The sequence below is a fragment of the Zootoca vivipara genome, chromosome 7 (assembly GCF_965207765.1).
Source record: "Zootoca vivipara chromosome 7, rZooViv2.hap1.1, whole genome shotgun sequence".
Lineage (NCBI taxonomy): Eukaryota > Metazoa > Chordata > Lepidosauria > Squamata > Lacertidae > Zootoca > Zootoca vivipara.
The window spans coordinates 65,139,165-65,159,066 of record NC_142590.1 but is presented as its reverse complement, the minus strand read 5'-3'; the positions used below and the strand labels follow the sequence as shown (position 1 = coordinate 65,159,066).

The window sequence follows — 19,902 nt, the reverse complement described above, 5'->3', positions numbered from 1 at the left end:
GATTTAAATCGATTTTTTTGATTTAAATTGGATTTTTTTTTAAATAAAATGCTTTTTGAGGAAAATATATTACCACCCAAAGGTTATTCCATCATGAAATAAAGATTAGTTTTTTAAATTATATAGAATAAGGTTGTATGTGTTTAATTTTGGGGGTAAATAAATTCCATTAATCTATTCACAATGTCGTGCTCTTCCAGAGGTTTTTGTAAGATTATTGGGCAGTTTCTCTGCCTACAAGATATTATCACAGGTGCTTGGTTTACTTTTGCAGTTCTCAAAACTGAATTTGACTCAACAGAGATCACATGCCTCTTCTTCACAGCAAAAATGTTATAACATGAACAGAGTTGAGAAAAAGACCTTAATCCTATTGTTCTACAAACCTATGAATACAGAAACAACCCCTTCAGTGCTAAGTTGCAAGAAGTTCAGTGAATAGAATGGAAACAATATTTTTCTTATTGGAGTGGACAGTATTTAAGTTTTTCATGTGTAGGCTGGGCTGGCAGTCTAAGTTTCTTAAATATATATATATATATATTGTTTTTGTTTAGCCAAATTAGTTAACAAACATGGATGTTTGTTTCAGCAAATAACATACGCTGTAATGTTATTGTTTCAGTTGAATAAATCTATTTAAATTGTTATTAGTAAGGTAATGATTATTTTTCTCCTTCCTAAGTACAACAGTAAAGTTGTCCAAATATGAATGATTAACCTATTAAACTGGGGATAAAAAACTAATATGAAAAGTTGTTATTCTAAAAATCTTCATCTACTTGCATATTAAAGTTATACCAGCAAGAATTAGTCTTTATGTAGAAAACTATGATTTAAATCAAGCCTTACTGACTAGTGATTTAAATCGTGATTTAAATCAGTTTGATTTAAATCAAATCCACCCTGATTCAAACTGTGTTTTAAATGAAACCAAGTACTTTAACTTATTCACATAACAGCAGAAGATGACATCCTTAATGCTGATTGTTGACATTATTGCATGGACATTGATCTAATCCAGCAAAACCTAGCTCAGTGGTACACGGTTTGCCTTGAAGCAGAAAGTCCCAGGTTCAATCCCCCGCACTTCCAGTTAGGGTTGGGGAGACTCCTGCCTGAAATCCTGGAGAGTCACCGCCAGTCAGTGTAGACAATACTGAGCTAGATCAAAAAATGGCCCAACCATGGTATAAGGCAGCTTCCTATGCTGTCATAAAAAGTTCATTCTCAGGATCATCCAGCACAGATTTTAATTATGCACTCTTGATTTAGACCAGAGGTGACTAACCAGTGACCCTTCACATGGTTTTGGACTCTCATTTCCATTAGCCTCAATCAGTATGGTCAATGGCCAGGGATGATGGAAGCTGTAGTCCAACAACATCTGGAGGATCTCGGGTTAGCAACCCTTGTTTTATACATTTAAAACATATTGGTGATTTGAGATGAGGCAAGACTGAGGGCAGTCCTAGAAAGTCTCCAGGGAAATAGGGATGGCCAGCTGTGGGGTAGCCAGTGAGATACATCTCATGTGACATGCTCTTTCACATAATTTAAGTGCTCTGACAGTGATGCTGTCCTATGCTATCTCAACTGAAGCTTGCAAAACTCTTCCTGAGCAACACTATGTAGAATGCTTCACACTAGCCTATTCTCAAGGTTAAATCCATTAACTTAAAACCATTAACTATTTTCACTAAATCGTAATCTCACAGCCATTGCTTTCCCATCAAATGGACTCTGTGAAGAGGTATCTTTGGATGTGATCTGGGTCAAAAATGCCCGTTTTCAAACCTGAGAGACTGAATCTATCTATAGATAGATTGCAGGGCCCACCTCATCTAGCAATACGGTAGGTTCACAACTATTAAAATTCAACCCAGAGCCCTCTGGATAGGAAATAGTAACAACCTGAATAATTGCTAGGGCAAGAAAAGTACTTGAATAATTGCTAGGGCAAACTAGTGTTCATTTGCAAACTAGTGCAAATTTGCCCGTGTTTCCAGTTTCAGCATAACAAAACCTGCAGGTTCTGCCAAATACTACTATTACTACTACTACTACTTTATTTATTTATTTTAATAAATAAATAACCTGTTCAGAAGGTGCAGGATGTAAATGTGACAGTTGTGAATGACATATGTAAGGTGCAACACATCAGAGGGCCCAATGGTGGTTGCTCACCCCATACTGTACCATTACATGATCATATAATGCAACAGAGTCTGGGCTTGCTGCTAAAAGTAGAAGTGTGACATGTTCCCAAGCTCGCTTGAAGCAACCACTCCTAGAATGAGCAATTCTCATTTGTTCTGTAACAGGAGGACTGACCTCAGGTCTTCAAAGCAGCTATCAGCTCATATTTGATACTACAAGCCGCATACTGTATAAATTTTCCCTGTAGGTGCGAGCACTTGACACTTGGGATATGTAAGAAATAGGTTGGGAATCATTGAATTTGTATGGGGAGGAGGGTAAGAATGTGTGTGAACAGACCCATACTATCCTTTCAAGAGTCTGAAATCCTGCATTGTCAATTTGCCTGCAGTCCCTGAATTTTCAGTACTGTAGTACATTCTCAGATTAATCCTTTATTTCCAGTGGGTCAGCTAATCTGAAGTGGTTTGCCTTATGTAATGTAAGTTCAATGCTGTTGAGGTAGACCCAGCGTCAAACTAATTTATATTATATGTAAGATGGATGTTTTGTCAAAAAAAATCTATAAGATTTAATAAAAATTATTTTAAAAAATATTAGTTTCCATCAATAGGTGATTCATCAACAGTATTTTGTCTCTTGAAACCATTCAGCCAGGTGACCACAGATGCTTTCTCTCTGAATCTCTTTTCTGCTAGGTGCTCTGAAACATCTAACTAGCTAAGACAAGAGATTGACTTAACAGTACACTGCTGCCTCGCTAGACGAAATTAATTCGTTCCACGGTTCAATTCGTGAAACGAATTTTCGTCTAGCGAGTCACGGTTTTCCATAGGAATGCATTGAAACTTAATCAATGCGTTCCTATGGGCTCCGGGGGACTGGCGGCAGGGAAGGCAGGCAGGCGCTTGCTCTCTTGCCTGCCTGCCTTCCCCACCGCCTGTCACACGAAGATCAGCGGGCGCTGCTTGCGGGGCTTGTCAACTCCGGCAAACAGCGCCCGCCAATCTTCGGCTCTGTCCCCCGATGCGCTACGGCTCAGGGAAGCAGGCAGGGAGACGGCAACAGCCCGCAGCTTCCCGGGCTGTTGCCATCTCCCTGCCTGCTTCCCCAAGCTGAAGCGCCCGGGCAAGCCCGACACAGCGGGGGATCCCGCCTGTCACACAGCGGGGATCGTAGGGGCTTCTCAAGCCCATACGATCCCCACTGTGTGTCGGACGGGATGCGGGGGAGACGCAGGAGAAATCCTGTGTTTCCCCCGCATCCCATCTGTCGGGGGGCTAGAGGCGGCGGCGGGAAAAGACCTTCTACGGCTGCCGCCTCCCGCCTGCCTCCCCCCACACGGAGCGCAACTTCGGAGGTCTCCAAAGTTGCGCTCAGTGTCGGGGCTGCGGGGCGAGAGGCAGCGGGGGGAAAAGACCTTTCCCCGCCGCCGCCTCCCCCCACACTGAGCACAGCTTCGGAGACCTCCGAAGTTGCGCTCCGTGTGGGGGGAGGCAGGCGGGAGCCGGCGGCGGTAGAAGGTCTTTCCCCCCCGCCGCTCAGTGTCCAAGGGGAAGACAGGCAGGGGCAGCCGCCGCACCGCCGCGTTTCGGCTCCGCCCCCCCCCCGGCAAAGGAAGATTAGCTGTCAGCTTCCCGCGCTGACAGGTGATCTTCCTTTGCCGCTTTCTATGGCCGCGCTTCGTAAGATGAAGCGGCGGTCATAGAAAATTTTGACGTCTTACGAATGCCTCTCGCAACGCAAAACTCTTTCGTCTAGCGAGTTTTCGTTGTGCGAGGCATTCGTAAAGCGAGGCACCACTGTATTTCATTTTAAGTCTCTCTGTGTGTTTTTGCCTTCCCTTTTCTTCTCCCCCACCTTTCACCAAATAAAATTTCATATAGTTTGACATTTGGCTTCAATTGTTTTAAAAAGCAATTATCTGGAATGTCTCATAAAACTCTTCCCCACATGCTCAACAATATGATTAAGTTTTGTGTTTTAAGGATACAGTAGTTTATGACTTGGTGTACTCTCAGCTTTGGAAAAGTGAGTCTAAAGCTGCTTCCTGTTTAATATTTTTATGAGCTCTCAAAAAAATGAGGCAGCCTAGAGTTTTATGCTGGCTAGCATTATCCTGTTGTGATGACCTATGGAACTCTCATACTTTCATACACAATAGTGTGCTGTAAATTCTCTTCAACTCCAGCATTCCTTAGTGCTATTATTCCTCAGCACAAAAGTGGGCTTGCTTACAGGATAGGTACAGAAAAAGCTAAGCTAAGTTACAAAGAAAATATGTGCAACTTACTTCTGATCTTAAAATATATATCATTAATGCTTAATCCTATGTGAAGAAGCCTCATGGATAAGCCTTCTCAGAAGGCTATACAATTGATTTCTTCTATTGCAATAATTAGTGACACTTTAATAGTGCCATCTCTGTCCTCTTTGTACAATTAATCTTTCTGCCCTCTCCACCAAAACCTCAACACACATTTGTACTCAGCAGACATCTCCAATTAAATTGTGCCAGAGATAAAAGAAACCGCATTAGGGGAAGCCTCAAAGGATTTAGCCGGGTCGGGTTTCTGAAGGAAGTTCCCTTTGAAGTGACATAATCAAACTGTTTAAAACAGACAGAAACAGAAATATAGTACAAATACACATAAATATTGGTACTTCTCCTTCAAGCAATGACAGCTTTCAAACAAGAAGAACAGCATCACAAAAGTGCTATATTGTTCATGACTTGCTTCTGAAAGTCGGAAGCTATGCCTTTCTCCCCTATAACTCCACTTGCCTGCACAACACGATTGCACAACAAAGACCAAGTAGCAATCCTATCTGCCCACAACACATTACATACAACTACAGCCTCAGGAATTTTCTTCTCATTAGTCACTTAAGTTACCATAGTGGGGGTGGCAAGAGAGGGAAAGGCAGATAAATTTCTTAAAGGCTGATTTAACATTTGAATTTGCTATGGAAAACATTGTTTTTAAATATTTCAACAGAATATTCCTAATGCATAAGTACATAAATAATTCATAAATTGATAAATAAAGCTAATGCAGATTTTTTTTCTATTGTGGAATTTTGGCAGGAGAAATTAATTTCCTTAGCACAGGGTTGGGGCACATGGTGTCCATCAGCTAATTGTTGGAATACACATCTTATCACCCCTGATGATTGACTGTGCTGGCTGAGACTGGTGGGAGTTGGATCTAACCACATATAAGCACATAAGCACATATGTATGTATGTATGTATGTAGGTAGGTATGTAGGTATATATCAACACATATAACACACACACACAACTAATAACCACACAGAATTAACTTCAGATCTTATAATAACTGCTATGTCGCTCCTAAATCTATGAAGTTTAAATGGGTTTTAGAGCACATTTAAAAAGCCTAAATTGGAAATTATGGAGTGAAGTATCAGCACGTTCAGACTGCAATTTAGACATGCAATGCTTCAGCCCTTGCTGAGCTGCGCCAGTTCATATGGTATATCGTGATCTGTGTGGGAATATTTATGCACCTGGCACTCCCACAGCTAGCTTATCACAGTGAGCATAACAATGCTCCAGAGGAGAAGTGGGAGAAAGACAGTATACCCTGTGACAGTACTGTATACTACGCCTAAGCTAGTCTTAAGTAGGAGAGAACGCCTTTTGGAAACATTTCTGCATAAGGCTTAAGATCTACATCAGTACGGGCCACATGATCTCCTGCAACGATTTTGCAAAGTTTTTTGCAGATAAAGTCGCTCAGATTCGGGAAGAGGTAGACTCCACCATGGGCGCAGGGCCGGGTGCGGGGGAGTGTTGGAGGTCTGTCTAGTCCAGTTGCGTGGGATCAATTCCAATCTGTTACCTCCGAGGATGTGGACAGGCTGCTTGGACGAGTGAAACTAACCACCTGTCTCCTTGATCCTTACCCATCCTGGCTTATAAAAGCTAGCCGGGAAGGGCTGGGCGATGGGGCTTTGCGGGTTGGTGAATGCTTCTCTCCATGAGGGAGCCTTCCCAGACCCGCTGAAAGAAGCGGTTATTAAACCACTTCTTAAAAAACCATCTTTAGATGCGGTCAATATGGCCAACTATCACCCAGTCTCAAATCTTCCATTCTTGGGCAAGGTGATTGAGCGAGTGGTTGCTGAACAATTCCAGGCACGCCTGGAAGAAGCGGACCATTTGGATCCCTTCCAGTCGGGATTCAGGCCTCATCATGGGACTGAAACTGCCTTGGTCGCACTGGTTGATGATCTCCGGCGGGCTAGAGACAAAGGTGAGAGCTGTTTCCTAGTCCTGCTGGATCTCTCCGCGGCTTTTGACACCATTGACCATAACATCCTTCTGGACTGTCTAGAGAGGTTGGGAGCTGGGGGCACTGTTATACAGTGGTTCAGCTCCTTCCTCCTGGGCCGTGTTCAGAAAGTGCTGGTGGGGGATGAGTGTTCAGACCACTGGGCTCTCACTTGTGGGGTGCCTCAGGGTTCTGTCCTCTCCCCCATGCTTTTTAACATCTACATGCAGCCGCTGGGAGAGATCATCAGGGGGTTTGGGCAGGGTGTTCATCAGTATGCGGATGATACCCAGCTCTACCTCTCTTTCAAATCAGAACCAGTGAGGGCAGTGAAGGTCCTGTGTGAGTGCCTGGAGGCGGTTGGAGGATGGATGGCGGCTAACAGATTGAGGCTGAATCATGACAAGACAGAAGTACTGTTTGTGGGGGACAGGAGGCGGGCAGGTGTGGAGGACTCCCTGGTCCTGAATGGGGTAACTGTGCGCAGCCTGGGAGTCATTTTGGACTCACAGCTGTCCATGGAGGTGCAGGTCAATTCTGTGTCCAGGGCAGCTGTCTATCAGCTCCATCTGGTACGCAGGCTGAGACCCTACCTGCCTGCAGACTGTCTCGCCAGAGTGGTGCATGCTCTAGTTATCTCTCGCTTGGACTACTGCTATGCGCTCTACGTGGAGCTACCTTTGAAGGTGACTCGGAAACTACAACTAATCCAGAATGCGGCAGCTAGACTGGTGATTGGGAGTGGCCACCGAGACCACATAACACCGGTCTTGAAAGATCTAAATTGGCTCCCAGTACGTTTCTGAGCACAGTTGAAAGTGTTGGTGCTGACCTTTAAAGCCCTAAATGGCCTCGGTCCAGTATACCTGAAGGAGCGTCTCCACCTCCATCGTTCTGCCCGGACACTGAGGTCCAGCACCGAGGGCCTTCTGGCGGTTCCCTCATTGCGAGAAGCCAAGTTGCAGGGAACTACCGGTAGACAGAGGGCCTTCTCGGTAGTGGCGCCCGCCCTGTGGAACGCCCTCCCATCAGATGTCAAAGAGAAAAACAACTACCAGACTTTTAGAAGACATCTGAAGGCAGCCCTGTTTAGGGAGGCTTTTAATGTTTAATAGATCACTGTGTTTTATTTTTCTGTTGGAAGCTGCCCAGAGTGGCTGGGGAAACCCAGCCAGATGGGCGGGGTATAAATAATAAATTATTATTATTATATTATTATTATTATTACATCTCTATTTAAGTCTACTACACTTAATGTTAATGAGCACAGCTTTTTCTCATTAAAACCCGGCTGTACGCAACCCTTTAGGCCAATCCATTTTACTACAGAGATATTACTATCTCACTCAGCTCAGTGCTGCTCTTTAAAGTCTGAATAATTCAGCTTGGAAACCCTTAAGGCTGCTTTATAGGTGAACTTCAGCAAGGCACAAAGACAAAGGCCCTTCCATCCCCAGCCCCATCCCCCAACCTATCCCATGAGGAATCCTCTTTCCCTTCACCCTTTTCTGACCAAGGACCCGCCTTTAGCCCAAAGGGAGAAAGCCACTTTTTAAATGCATCCTGTAGTAGTTGTGTGGCAGCACCGCTGCGGCGACCCTTAGGGCCAGGCCGACGACACTCACCAGACGAAGGCCGATTTATGCCTTACACATACACAATGGGCACAAAAGGAGAAGCGGGGCCCACTCCCGAGATATATAAACTCCGGGCGACCTGGAAAGAAGCCTTGGCATCTCCGGTGCCGAAGAAGAGGCGAGCCTGGACTGAAGGGAGCGCGGAACCGGTGGCAGCAGAGGCAGGACACGAGTTTCCCAGTCCACCTCGAGCTCTGCGAGAAGTCCCTTCCAGCCCCTTCCCCCCCCAAAAAAGGGATTAATCCAGAACTGGAAAACCGAGGAGCAGCTGCATCCTCATCTCCTTCTCTGCCCATCGCCCTGGCCGGGGAGATCCGAGGCTGATCCCAGGCCGAAGCCCACAGAAGGGAAGAAGCGGGAGGCTCCGCTCCCCTCAGAGCTTCCCCCCACCCCGTCGGGCAGTTGCTGCCCTCCCCCACACTCACCCTCGGTGACCTCCAGCACCTTCACCTGCTCCTCGGCAGCTGCGCGCACCCCTTGCACCGGGCACAGGATGCCGTTCAGGGTCTCCACCAGCGCTTCCTTCAGCCCCTGAGCCACAGGGCCCGCCACGACGCCCGCCATCCCGCCGCGCCCCTGAGAGCAGCAGCAAAGGCGAGGGAGAACCTCTGCAGGGGCGGGGGCGGGGGGGGGAGGAAGCGCGAGGCGGGAGGAAAGGCAGCGGGTGCGGGAGAGGCAGCACTAGGCGGGTTGAGGGCCGCGGCTCCTGCCGCCACCGCGCGCCAAACGCGCACGCAACGACGTGCTCTCGCGCGGAGAGCGGCGCCTGCGACGATCCCGCCGGAACTGGTTCTCGGAGAGCGCCCCCTGCAGCACGGATTGAAGCATCGCATTCTTAGGCTGACAACTTTTTTTTTTTACACTTGGAGAGTCCTTTATTACAGATCAGGCAGATTAAAAAGGCAGACAGTTAGGACTATGTAAACCAGAAGGCTGAAACAAAAATGTACCCATTTAAACGTTTCAAAAACCATGTACGGAAAGAAGCTGAAGGAAAACACCCGAGAAGAGGCAGGCGTGCCGCCTTTCCCAGCCTGCGCTGTGCTGGTGGAGCTATCTCTCTTGGTGGTCTGCTAAAGAGAAATGTTGACATCATGCCATCTCATTCTGCTGGTACTTAATGGGTCAGGCTGGCATGGGTCAGAGGCACCATCACGAGTCCGACGAACCAGAAGCTGCTGGGTGAAAAGTGACTCATGGTCAATGGTGACAGAAATGCCAAGCCATGCCATGCCATGCCATGCCATGGAATGGCAGGAAGTTGCTGTTTCTGCAGTTACAAGAAAGATAACAGTGGGCCCCACCAAATTCCTGCTTGGCTTTGCAGCCAAGGGCTGCTGGACTGGCTGATACAAGTGAAGGACAAAATCTAGGACAAAATCATGAGAATTTAGTAAAACCCCATTCTCAGTGGCAAGGCATGGCTTCCAGTCCTAAAGGTTCAGCAAGGTCAAATCAGGAGAATTTCCCATCCATCATGTAGTAGCACTACATCAATCCCAAGACTATGGTTCCCAAAACAGGGATCAGCTAGACTGTCCAGAAACTTCATTCTTTCGAAGGAGACTTGTTTGGAACCTTGGAGGCATTAGGATTTCTGTCATACAGATGAACCTGTCCTATAAGGTATTGGTCAAGCATCTCATGGGCCCCTGCTGGATAGCATGCATGATTGCTATTAATGAGCAGCCATCACTGTGCATACACAATCTTTTGTCTCTAAAAAAAAAAAACAAGCATTTTTTTCTCATTGCCACCATCAGAATTAAAATGCCCACCCACTCACCCATCCTTCTCAGTAGTGAGCTATGAACTAAAAGCAGAGCTGTAGCTTGGCATCATTCTCCTGGCTGTACTTCAAATAGTGGTGAGGCAGTAAAGAGAGAAGATTGCTGAAAGCCCAATAAGGGCTGCTTTCTTAAGCCAACTAACTGCTCATACAGCCCTGGAAGAACAGGAGAACTGAAAGGCTACACTGTGTTGCCACAGCTGACTTCCCTTATATGGACGGGTGCTATGGAGGATACAAAATACAAAGGCTGCACCAAAAGACTCTAAGAATTGACCAGAATTTGGTTGCATTTATAAATTTTATGTCTGTCCTGGTCTATTGTCTGATGATTTATTTTGTACTGTGTGTGTTTTTATTGTACATTGGCTTGTAATTACAATGCGAAGTTGATATAGAAGTATAATGATGATGAGGAGAGGGGACTTTTATTAATCAGAGCTGAAAAAAAAATGCTTGCAACTTCTACATGCCTGGAGGGCTTGCCTAACCAAAAGATGTTTGAAACAGGCACCATTAAGATTACAGTGAAAGTGCCTACTACCTGACCTCATTCACAGGAAGTACCAAAGTGTACATGCTGCCACACTAAAAGACAGATTTATTACAAGTGCAAAACAAGTATTATGTGGCACCTGTAACGAATGTCCTGCAGCATCAATACGTAGCAAAGTTCTTTTTCCTCCATTGCATGCTGAAGCAAACTGCTGAAGGGCTTGCAATGCTTTTCTTAGAATGGCTGATTTAATTAATCATGCAAAAACCACAGAAATATGTGGATTTTTCACAAATCCAACATGTACTATAAATACCCCATTGTTTGTCCTGCAGATGGATGCATGAAACCACAAGCATGGTCTGACTATAGGCATCTTCCTTTTGAACTAGCACATTCTGAGGTAAATCTGGGTTGTAGCCAGAATTAAATATGCCAGTTCAGATCTGATGAGCAGGCAGTAGTGAGACATGTGTGTCATGCCAGTGAAGTGCATGACAGAGCCTATAAACATCCAGATGAACAGAGTATTATTATTTCTGGCCTATTACCAATACAGTATATGTACTAACCCAATTTCATTGTTGCTATTTTAAGACAAAGCTCCCTAACTGGCTTTGTTGTGCAACTGCTTTCACTAAAGAGAATGCCTGAGAGGACGACGCTTTGCACAGATCAACAGGGTGACAATTTAAATGTTTCCAGCACTGGCTTGTTACATCAGCACCCATGTGTTCTAGAGTAAATGCTTTGAGAGTACTGCTTTGCAAAGACCGGCATAGTGACAAAACAATCCTATTTAAGTGCTTCCATATGAAAGATCAGTGTTTTCTTAAACCAGTACCCTTGTGTTCTAGATCCGATTCTGTCAAAACAATGGCAATTTCTCTGTAATAACCTCACTATTGTACAGGGAACCAACCAGACCACTGTATGTAACCCAATCTCATGTTGGCTGTGCAGTGGTGATATGATAAAGTCTAGTTTTTGTTTCCTTCCCACAATGCAGTGCTTTCGAAGCTGAGGGCCTTTGCAAGAACCTGGCAAAACAATGCAATATTGCCACTTTTTCTCCCACTCCTTCTTGACACAATAGGTGCTCCCCTCTCCCCATCCCCCCAAAATAAAGTGTCACAGGCCAATAATGTTCTTACCTTTAAACACGCATCTCTCATAAGGGGAAAGGTTGGCGGCACTGGCTCAAAGGTAACATTGTCGATTGAAATGAGATGTTTATTTATGTCTGAAGAGGGTACATTTCTGAAAAACTAAGGGCTGATCAGTCTAAAAAACTTTTATTACTCTATTGATGCTACTTTGTGTTTTCAAGGTGTAACTTGGATGAGTTATACCTTGATGCGTGTTGGTGTTCTTAAGCTCACAGGAGGACTTTTGATTCAGCATGTGCTTCTGCTAAGCCAATGGATGATCACAGAGGGGGTTGTTCACCATTTCTTCCTTGCCCCCACAGGTACAAGCATTTCCCCAAAATCAGAGTGAATGTTGAGGGACACCTGAAAATATGGGAGGTGGCATGGGGTAACTACAGCAGGAAGAGCTAGTCTGCAAATATCACGTTCCCTCAGAATCTGTTAGCAGAGGTGTCCACAGGTTTTCCACCCAAGTAACACAGCATTTTGGAAAGGAACACATCTAGGACAGTATTTCTCTCACACACAATCTTCTTCTACACAGTTCTGTAACAGGTTTCTTCATAAAGGAGCAAAGTATTTTTTCATTCTGCCCCTCCCCACCAAGTGTTGATCAAGATGTTCTTTATTACAATATAATATAATATAATATAATATAATATAATATAATATAATATAATATAATATAATATATAAAGTGGCACTAGGATTGTTTTGGCATGGCTTTCAAGGAAAGGCTTTCCCTCAGGTAGCCTTCCTAAGGCTCGTGCTCCAAATGTTGAGACTCCCAACTGCCCTCAACCCCAGCCATCATGACAATGGGTCTTAGTGTGCTTTGTTCTCAAATAATGGGAGTTCTGAAAGTGCTGCTGGTCAGTGCAGCCAACGCACTGCAGTTGGGACAATACTTTATTATAAAACACAGTTTCCATTGCTTTTCTGGAACCACTACAAGGGCTGCAGGTAGACAGAAGAAACTCCTGGACTATAGCATCCATAATTTGTACTGCTTGTACTCACTAGCTGTCAGATTGTACTCACTAGCTGTCAAGTCTTAAGAACTAATCCCATGGCATATTCCCATCACTAGTTCCAAAAGTTAAAATGAAATAAGAAGCCTGTAAATAAGAATTCCATCGCCACTCAATTTTTGATTTTTGTGTTACAAACATGTTTTATGCTTTAAATGTATTGGCATTTTAAAAAAAAAAAAAAAAAGATAAAAACAGCCAGCCAATGTTTTTTTTCGTTCTGCTAGCAAGTTACATTTTAGGCCAAATGTATGTCAAGAGTCTCATTCTCTGCTGACTGAGCTTTCATCTAACATAACATTGATTCTGAACTCAGTTGGACTTGTTAGAAGTGGCAGTTATACAGAGATAGAAGCAAGAAGATCAAAGCTGCTAGGAATATTTCTGTCCTTTTTCTCACTGGTCAAGAGTTCCAAACTGTATTCGCGTCACCCATGAATTGGGAAAGAATGGCATCTGGTTGTGAAGACTGCTGTCCAAAAACTTACCAAAGTCAGAAGTGAGCAAATATATACCATGAGGAATTAACACAAAAAGGAACACCAGTCCAATATACATATAGCCATGGGCAGGGTTTGTGCTGACAAAGCTCGTAGATGAATCCTGGTCCTCATACTGAATCAGACCACCCGCTGCTGAAGCCTGGCTCAAGTACTGACTGGCAGTAGCACTCAGGGTTTAAAGCAGTGGTCTCTCCCACCCATACCTGGAGATGCTAGGGATGGAAGAAGACATTTATGTCCACTCTGTTGCAGTTTGTCTTCTGACACTTAACTACATTATTAGTCTCACTTTCCAGTTTGGCAGAGTTTTACATTAACTGCTATTATTACGTTATTACACACCATTTCAATGCAATGGTAATTCATTTCAATACACAGGGAACTCAATACAAATAGGGAAAGAAGCAATCAATCACGCACCACTGGCAAACTCAAAACAAGAGCGAATACGTATCATATTCGCTGAATTGATTTCTGTTCCAGACATGGGACAAATAAGTGAACATTGCCAGTTTCCACACCGATTTCCATCAGAATTCTGTGACAAGTCTAGAGATGCTGAGGACTGAACCTGGGGTGTTTTACCTGCAGAGTCTGGACTCGACACTGAGCCAAGGCCCTTCCATCATTTATGTCATCTGAGAGACCTTTGTAAAACATATCTACAAAAGTTACTACCTCATAAAACCCACTTGCCTACACATTTGTGGTCTTAGAAAAGAAACAGATTTGTTAAGTTTCTATGCATATTTGCCACAGGTAATGAGGAAGTATGTTTTTACAAGGCTGATCTAGGCTCTGTGGAATTAGGGAGAGAAAGAAGTCTGAAAATGCAATGGCATGGATGCTTTTGAAAACATGCATCATAAAAGTGATTGAAGTGGGAAACGGCTGCAATGCAACATCTTTGAAGACACCAGCATCAAATTTTGTAGCATAACCAAAGGTTTATTCCACAATATAAACTGCAACATTTGATACAAGCTACCAAAAAAGAAGAAAAAGCCAAAATACAGCTGTGGCCATTACTTTACAGAGCTTTCTTGTCTCCTACATCACTAGTCCATCAGTGACACTAGAACCTAAACATTTGCTTTCTGTACATTAACCAATGCTAAAAGCACCACACGCTGTTCAGAAATAGAATTCCAGTCACTGAAACCAGACACAGAAGTTATTGCTCAGATAAATAAACCTAGTCTACAAAATCAAAGGAGGGGGGGGGGGTAATCTAAAGTTTTCAAAAATGTTCAAAAGAGTAAACAGGGATTTCTTCAAAAAGAGGAATTATGGGAGTTCTTAGTGCAGTGTTTTGCACCTAAACAGATTGATTAAATGTGCTGGTAAATTTCAAAGAGGTAATTTAATGCTATACATGAAAAGGTGCATGTTTTGATGCCTTCAAACTGGCAAAAAAAACCCTGTCTGAACAGTCAGCATTTCAAACCTCAATAACCACAAACAGCTTAAAGGATAAAAATACAAAAGTGTCAAATTGTTTTAAGGTCTGAAAAATGATCCCATTAGGATAGAAGTAGCACCATTTGCAACTTGGCTCTAAAACCAGCCTAGTGGCTTTATGGAGGGGAAAAAAGCTAATCTTCTGTTGTAGAGTTCTTATGTTCATCAGGCATGTTACTTTCGATATGGAGAGTCCTTTCCCGTACAGCTCACACATATGTAGTCTTCTTTTTCTGCCATTTCTGGAGAGACACCCACACATACTTGATGGAACCACTGATTGCAGCAGCCATCACACTGGACCCAGTCCACCTAGACACAAAGAGAGAGTTAAAAGTCTTCACACAACAACAAATATAGTACATCACTTTTATATCTGTTTGCTAGCAAGTTTTCTGTAGCTACATGCAGGCCCGGTGCATCCATTTAGGGCGTGAAAATGGAGGGGGCGCTGCCGAGCCTGCCCCGCAAAACCCCCACGCCACCGCCGCCCTCCCAAGTCGCATGCTCGCGCTCCTCCCGCCTATGGAGGGGACGCCGAGAGCTCCCCAGCGGCGGCGGCCGCAGTGAGCGAGCGGCGGCGGTAGTGGCGGCAAGCACCCACAGCCGAAGCCTTTAGCTATGGGCGCTGCCACCGCCCGCCCGCTCGCCAAGGAGCCCCCAGCGTCCCCTCCACAGGCGGGAGGAGCGCGAGCCAAAGGGAGAGCTCAGCGCCCTCCCGCCCATCGAAGGGACGCTGTGAGCTCCCCAGTGGCTGCAGCGAGCAAGCGGCAGCAGCGCCCGCTGCTGAAGCCTTCAGCTATGGGCGCTGCTGCCGCCGCGGCCGCTGAAGAGCTCAAAGAGGCCCCTCCACAGGCGGGAGGGTGCCAAGCTCCCCCCACCAATGGAGGGGCATCAGCAGTGTGTGTGCGTGTGTGCGTCATGATGCATGCGTCATGACACATGTGCCCGGGGGCGCCAGAAGGTGTTTTGCTTAGGGCGCAAAAAGCCCTAGCACCGCGCCTGGCTACATGTCTAGCAGTCTAATAGTACCATATCCTGTACTGGGCACAATACTTTGAGGAGATAGAAAAACTGGTGTTCAGAAAACAGTCTTAGGGTGAAAGGCTGAAAGAACTGGGTTTGTTTGTCCTGGGTAGCCTATAATGTCCCCCCCATCTCTATGATTCTACCAAACCATGCATTTTTATATCCTTTACAGATATTTCCTTCAACTTACCTCATCACCTTCAGGCTGCAGGCAGTTGACAGCTGGACAGATGGCATCCTCATCTTCAGATTCTTCTTGTTCAGAGAAGGACATATCCGAAAGAAGCAACTGGCTTTCACCAGCCTGCTGTATGTCAAACAACCTGTTTCTTTCCAGCTTGCTAGTACCCAGTTCCCTCAAATGAGATAATTTCAGTTTTTTCTTGTTGGGAGCTATTTTTCTGACTCGTGTTCTCATCTCACTGCAGAAATCTCCTCTCTCAAATTGTCTTTTCAGCTTCCTTTCCACAGAGCAAATTCCATCTCTCTTCCCTCGACAAAAATCAGTCTACAAGAAACATGCATTATAAGATCACAAAGTACCATATAGCCAGTTTTTATACTTCTGCATGCTATGCAGTAACCATCCACACATTTAATGAGAAGCACATATTAAGCATAATACTTCAGCATCTCTTTCTTATAGCACTTAAGAATGAGATTTTTTTGAAAAGTTTAACCATTTTTTCAACACATACACAAAAAACTTCCTTTCACGTTTTAAGTGCAAGGGAATTAATATTGAGAGCGCACATATTGGCTGTGAACTGCCACAGCATGCAAGCTATCCCTAACTACTTTTGGAGCTCATAAGCAATGTCACAAAAACCTGGATATTAGAGCTTTGGTTTGGCAAAGCTTATACAACAGAACGTTTGTAAGAATTCCATTGCAAGTGCACATCTGGTGTGCTTTTTTGGGGGAAGGGGGTACAGAGAAACAACTGAGCTGGATTTCTATTGTGCCCTCTCCATCATCTCCTGGTGGCTGATGTTGAGGGAGGGGAAAAATAAAAGTGATACACAGGAAAATGCTTCTGTGTGTGCATGTGCACTGTTGATTGGGGGGGGCTGTATTTACACTACAGCAATTAAGGTTTTTGAAACAAGCAGGTTCAAGCAATTACTCCCTTTCTGAGATGGACCCCAGTCCCAAATACATACGTTTTCACTTGTTGGTCCTACTGGTGACCTCTGTTCTGTCTTTGCAACTGGGCTTTGCTTTGTGAATAAGATCTCATACAGCTCTTGTATTTCAGGTAGTGAAACCTGTAGTAGTTGGGCTTCCATCATCAGTTCATTCAGCTCTGCACTTATGGCTAGAGTGACAAACACAATAATTTTAAATTATCAGGTGAAGTTACATAGCTTTAAAACTTTTCTTTCCAAAGCACATCAAGCAAATTGAAATTATTTTTACAAACTCTCTGCCTACAAGACCCTACACAAAGGAGCTCATAATGTTATGTTTAGGATTTCACACTGATTTTTTAAAAAAGTATTTTTATTAAAGGTTTCTTGATTTACAAAAGTATGTGCAATGTCTCTCTCTTGTATTTTTTCTATTTATCATTTTTACAAATCAGTTGGTCGAAGAGAGGTATCCGGGGGGGGGGGGAGGTTGGGTGACTATGCTTCTATTTTACCTAATAAATGTAGAGTTTCATGTCAGCGTTGCTTGTGTAAGTTCTCTTTTGTTTGCTTGTGTTCCTTTGGTGGTTAGTGTTGGCCTAGGGTGTGGTTGTTCATTTGTGGTTGGCTGTGGTGATCATTATTTTCATGTGTGAGTGGGGTGTGTGTGTGTTTTGGATCAGGTTAGCCATATTGATTTGTATGCTGTTGGTAGATTTTTGTCATTGTCTTGTTGGGCTGGATTTCACACTGATGAATGCTAAGTACAGCATACTTACCATGAAGGGGGATGCAGTTTTGTCCTGTAGAGAATGGAGAGTGTAAATGCATGGGTCTGTTATTCCAGTCATGTGGCAAAGAGAAAGATGTAGCACCAATTGTCTGTGAAACCTAATTAAAGAGAAGCAATTAAACACCACCTTATTTCTTTAACATGCTGTGAACTTGAATGATCATGGTGTTAAAATGTAACTTTCAATTAACAATTGATTAAAATGACCTGCCCGATATCTTACGTTTTAGAAAGTTCTATTATTATTACCGGTATTATTATTCCAATTTATTACTCACTCTTCACCATAAGGTGCTATGGTTGGCTACAACAATTTAAAACACAAGCGGGCTCTCTCCTCCCCGGATCGGCTTTGTTTAAGCCCCCGAGAGCGAGGAGGTGAACCGCGGCGGACAGGCTGACATTGCTGCTCTGAGAGTGCGAAGCTGCGAGTCTGGGAAGTGGAGGTGGCCAATTCTTCAAAGAACATTCAGCAAATGAATAGACTGTGAGTAATTTGGATTCTTTGGAATGTAAATTAAGGCAACAATTTGGACCTGGGAGAGAGGGGAAAAGAGGAAGCCACCCCCCCCCTACGGTAACATAAGAGACAGTAAACAGAAACCCGAAGCCGTAAACAGAAGATTTCAACTTAAAAGGATTCCTCAAAGGCATCAAAGAGAATCTCCCCTAAATGCAGGGTAAAAGGGGAGAGAGACTGTGGTTGTGATTGCCCTGCAGAAAGAAGTTAAGACTAAGAAAGACCTTTCTGTTCCTCGGGAGCCGGCAGCCCAGACAATCCAGTGAGTTGATCAGGATTTATAGTTAAATTCTATTTCTATCTTTATCTCTGGACTTTTTGGAAATTCTTTTTTGGTTTATATACTTTTGAAATGTGAGTTCGAACTTTATTTTTAAGAATGCAGCCAGCTTGTTAAAATGGAGTCGAGAAAATAGACTGCGATTATATTCCACCCCATGTGACAAGTTTTGACCTTGACAGGACTGAACTATGTCAACAAAAAGGTACCCGCCTGAGTTTCAGCGGACTGTTTTGACCTTAATGTGGGAAGCAAGAATAGAACTATGTCAAGAGGAGACACAACGGCAAGTGTTACAGAAACAATTCCAGATGATGATGGCAGAATATGATTTCTTAGAAGATGAAGCTTTTGAAACTGAAGAAGACGAATGTGAGAATGACAATGATGAGGACTGTGATGACTTAACACAAAATGAAGCCCATCACGAAAAAAATGATGATTTTACTCTACAAAAAGTTGGATGGAGTGCCTCCCCTTCGAGGGGGGCACGATTGGACTTACTGGAACTCCAGAATGACCACAGGGAAGAAGGAAAAATTAAGCAGAGAAGAGAAGAAGCTCAGGGGTCTGATATGGAGGCCTGGATGGCAAAAGACTGTAAACAGGGGGTGGGGTGAAGGGAAAGTGAAGTTGTGATTGTAAGGATGGGTTAATAGGACTATAACTGGACTGCTGACTATGGAACTTGCTGGATTGGTGGGGTGGAGCCAGTACTCGGGGGGGTGTAAGGTTAGTTTGGGAATAATTATAGGTTTAAAAAGTGAATTGATTCTGGAAAAAGGTGAAAATATGGAGGCCTATAGAGGGGTAAAAATTAGGCACGGGAAGAAAAAATGGGAGTTTGATTTCTCAGTGAGTGGACAATAGGCGAAAATGATAATAGTTAGTTTAAAAGTGGTATAAGATATAAAGGTGTATGTTATAAAATATGAACTATGAAACTGTTGAAGATGATAAATAAGGGAGGAAAACCGGGGAAGGGGGGAGGGTGGGGAAGCCCACAAAATATGGTTTAACAATTATGAATTTAACAATTATGATGAATTTTTTTTTTGTCTTTTTTCCTTTTTGTCTTTTTTTTTCTTCTCTTTTTTCTCTTTTTCTCTTTTTGTATTTTCTTTTTTTTTGGTATGACAATAGATGGTTGGATGGATGAACTCCTGCGTACTGCCCTGGTTCACTGGAGCTCCCTGGTGGCAGGGGGGGGCTTCGGGGGCAGGGGAGGGGGAGGAGGACAGAAACCCAATCATAAAATGGACCACTTCTGACTGTTCACCTGCGTGGGATACTTCTGTGGCAGGGGAGGACCCATGGAGGGGGGTGGGAAGAAGGTGGAAAAGGTGTATATGTATGTACCATCTTTTGTAATTTGTAAAATCAATAAAAATTATGTTTTAAAAAAAAAACAATTTAAAACACAATATTATAACAGTCTAAAACAAACTGAAGTCACTGGATTAGGTCCTCTTTTGGACTGGAAACTGATTAAGGAACAGGAAGCAGGAGTGAGGAATAAACAGTTTTCCACAACAGAGTAATGCATGTAGGCAAGATCAGTATTGGAGCAGGTGCTATTTAATTTAGTCATAAGTGACCTGGAGTTAGGGGTGATGTAGCAA

General features: G+C 43.9%; 2 protein-coding genes across 5 annotated transcripts in view; both read right to left on the bottom strand.

The window, feature by feature from the left end:
* The window catches only part of IPO9 (importin 9), a 34,172-nt gene extending 25,273 nt beyond the window's left edge, over nt 1-8,899 (bottom strand). Inside the window, exon 1 of the mRNA XM_035122795.3 lies at nt 8,523-8,899. Coding sequence (XP_034978686.1) covers nt 8,523-8,661 — 139 coding nt within the window. The 5' untranslated portion in view covers nt 8,662-8,899. The remainder of the gene's footprint in view (nt 1-8,522) is intronic.
* Nucleotides 8,900-13,994: 5,095 nt separating this feature from the next.
* Nucleotides 13,995-19,902, bottom strand: part of KDM5B (lysine demethylase 5B) — a 52,254-nt gene continuing 46,346 nt past the window's right edge. For all 4 annotated transcript variants that reach the window (XM_035121537.3, XM_035121538.3, XM_035121539.3 and 1 more), the window contains 4 exons: nt 17,467-17,578; nt 16,721-16,875; nt 15,748-16,065; nt 13,995-14,840 (listed from right to left, as the gene is read on the bottom strand). In XM_035121537.3, the coding sequence (XP_034977428.3) occupies nt 14,703-14,840; nt 15,748-16,065; nt 16,721-16,875; nt 17,467-17,578 (723 nt within the window). In that variant the 3' untranslated portion in view covers nt 13,995-14,702. The remainder of the gene's footprint in view (nt 14,841-15,747; nt 16,066-16,720; nt 16,876-17,466; nt 17,579-19,902) is intronic.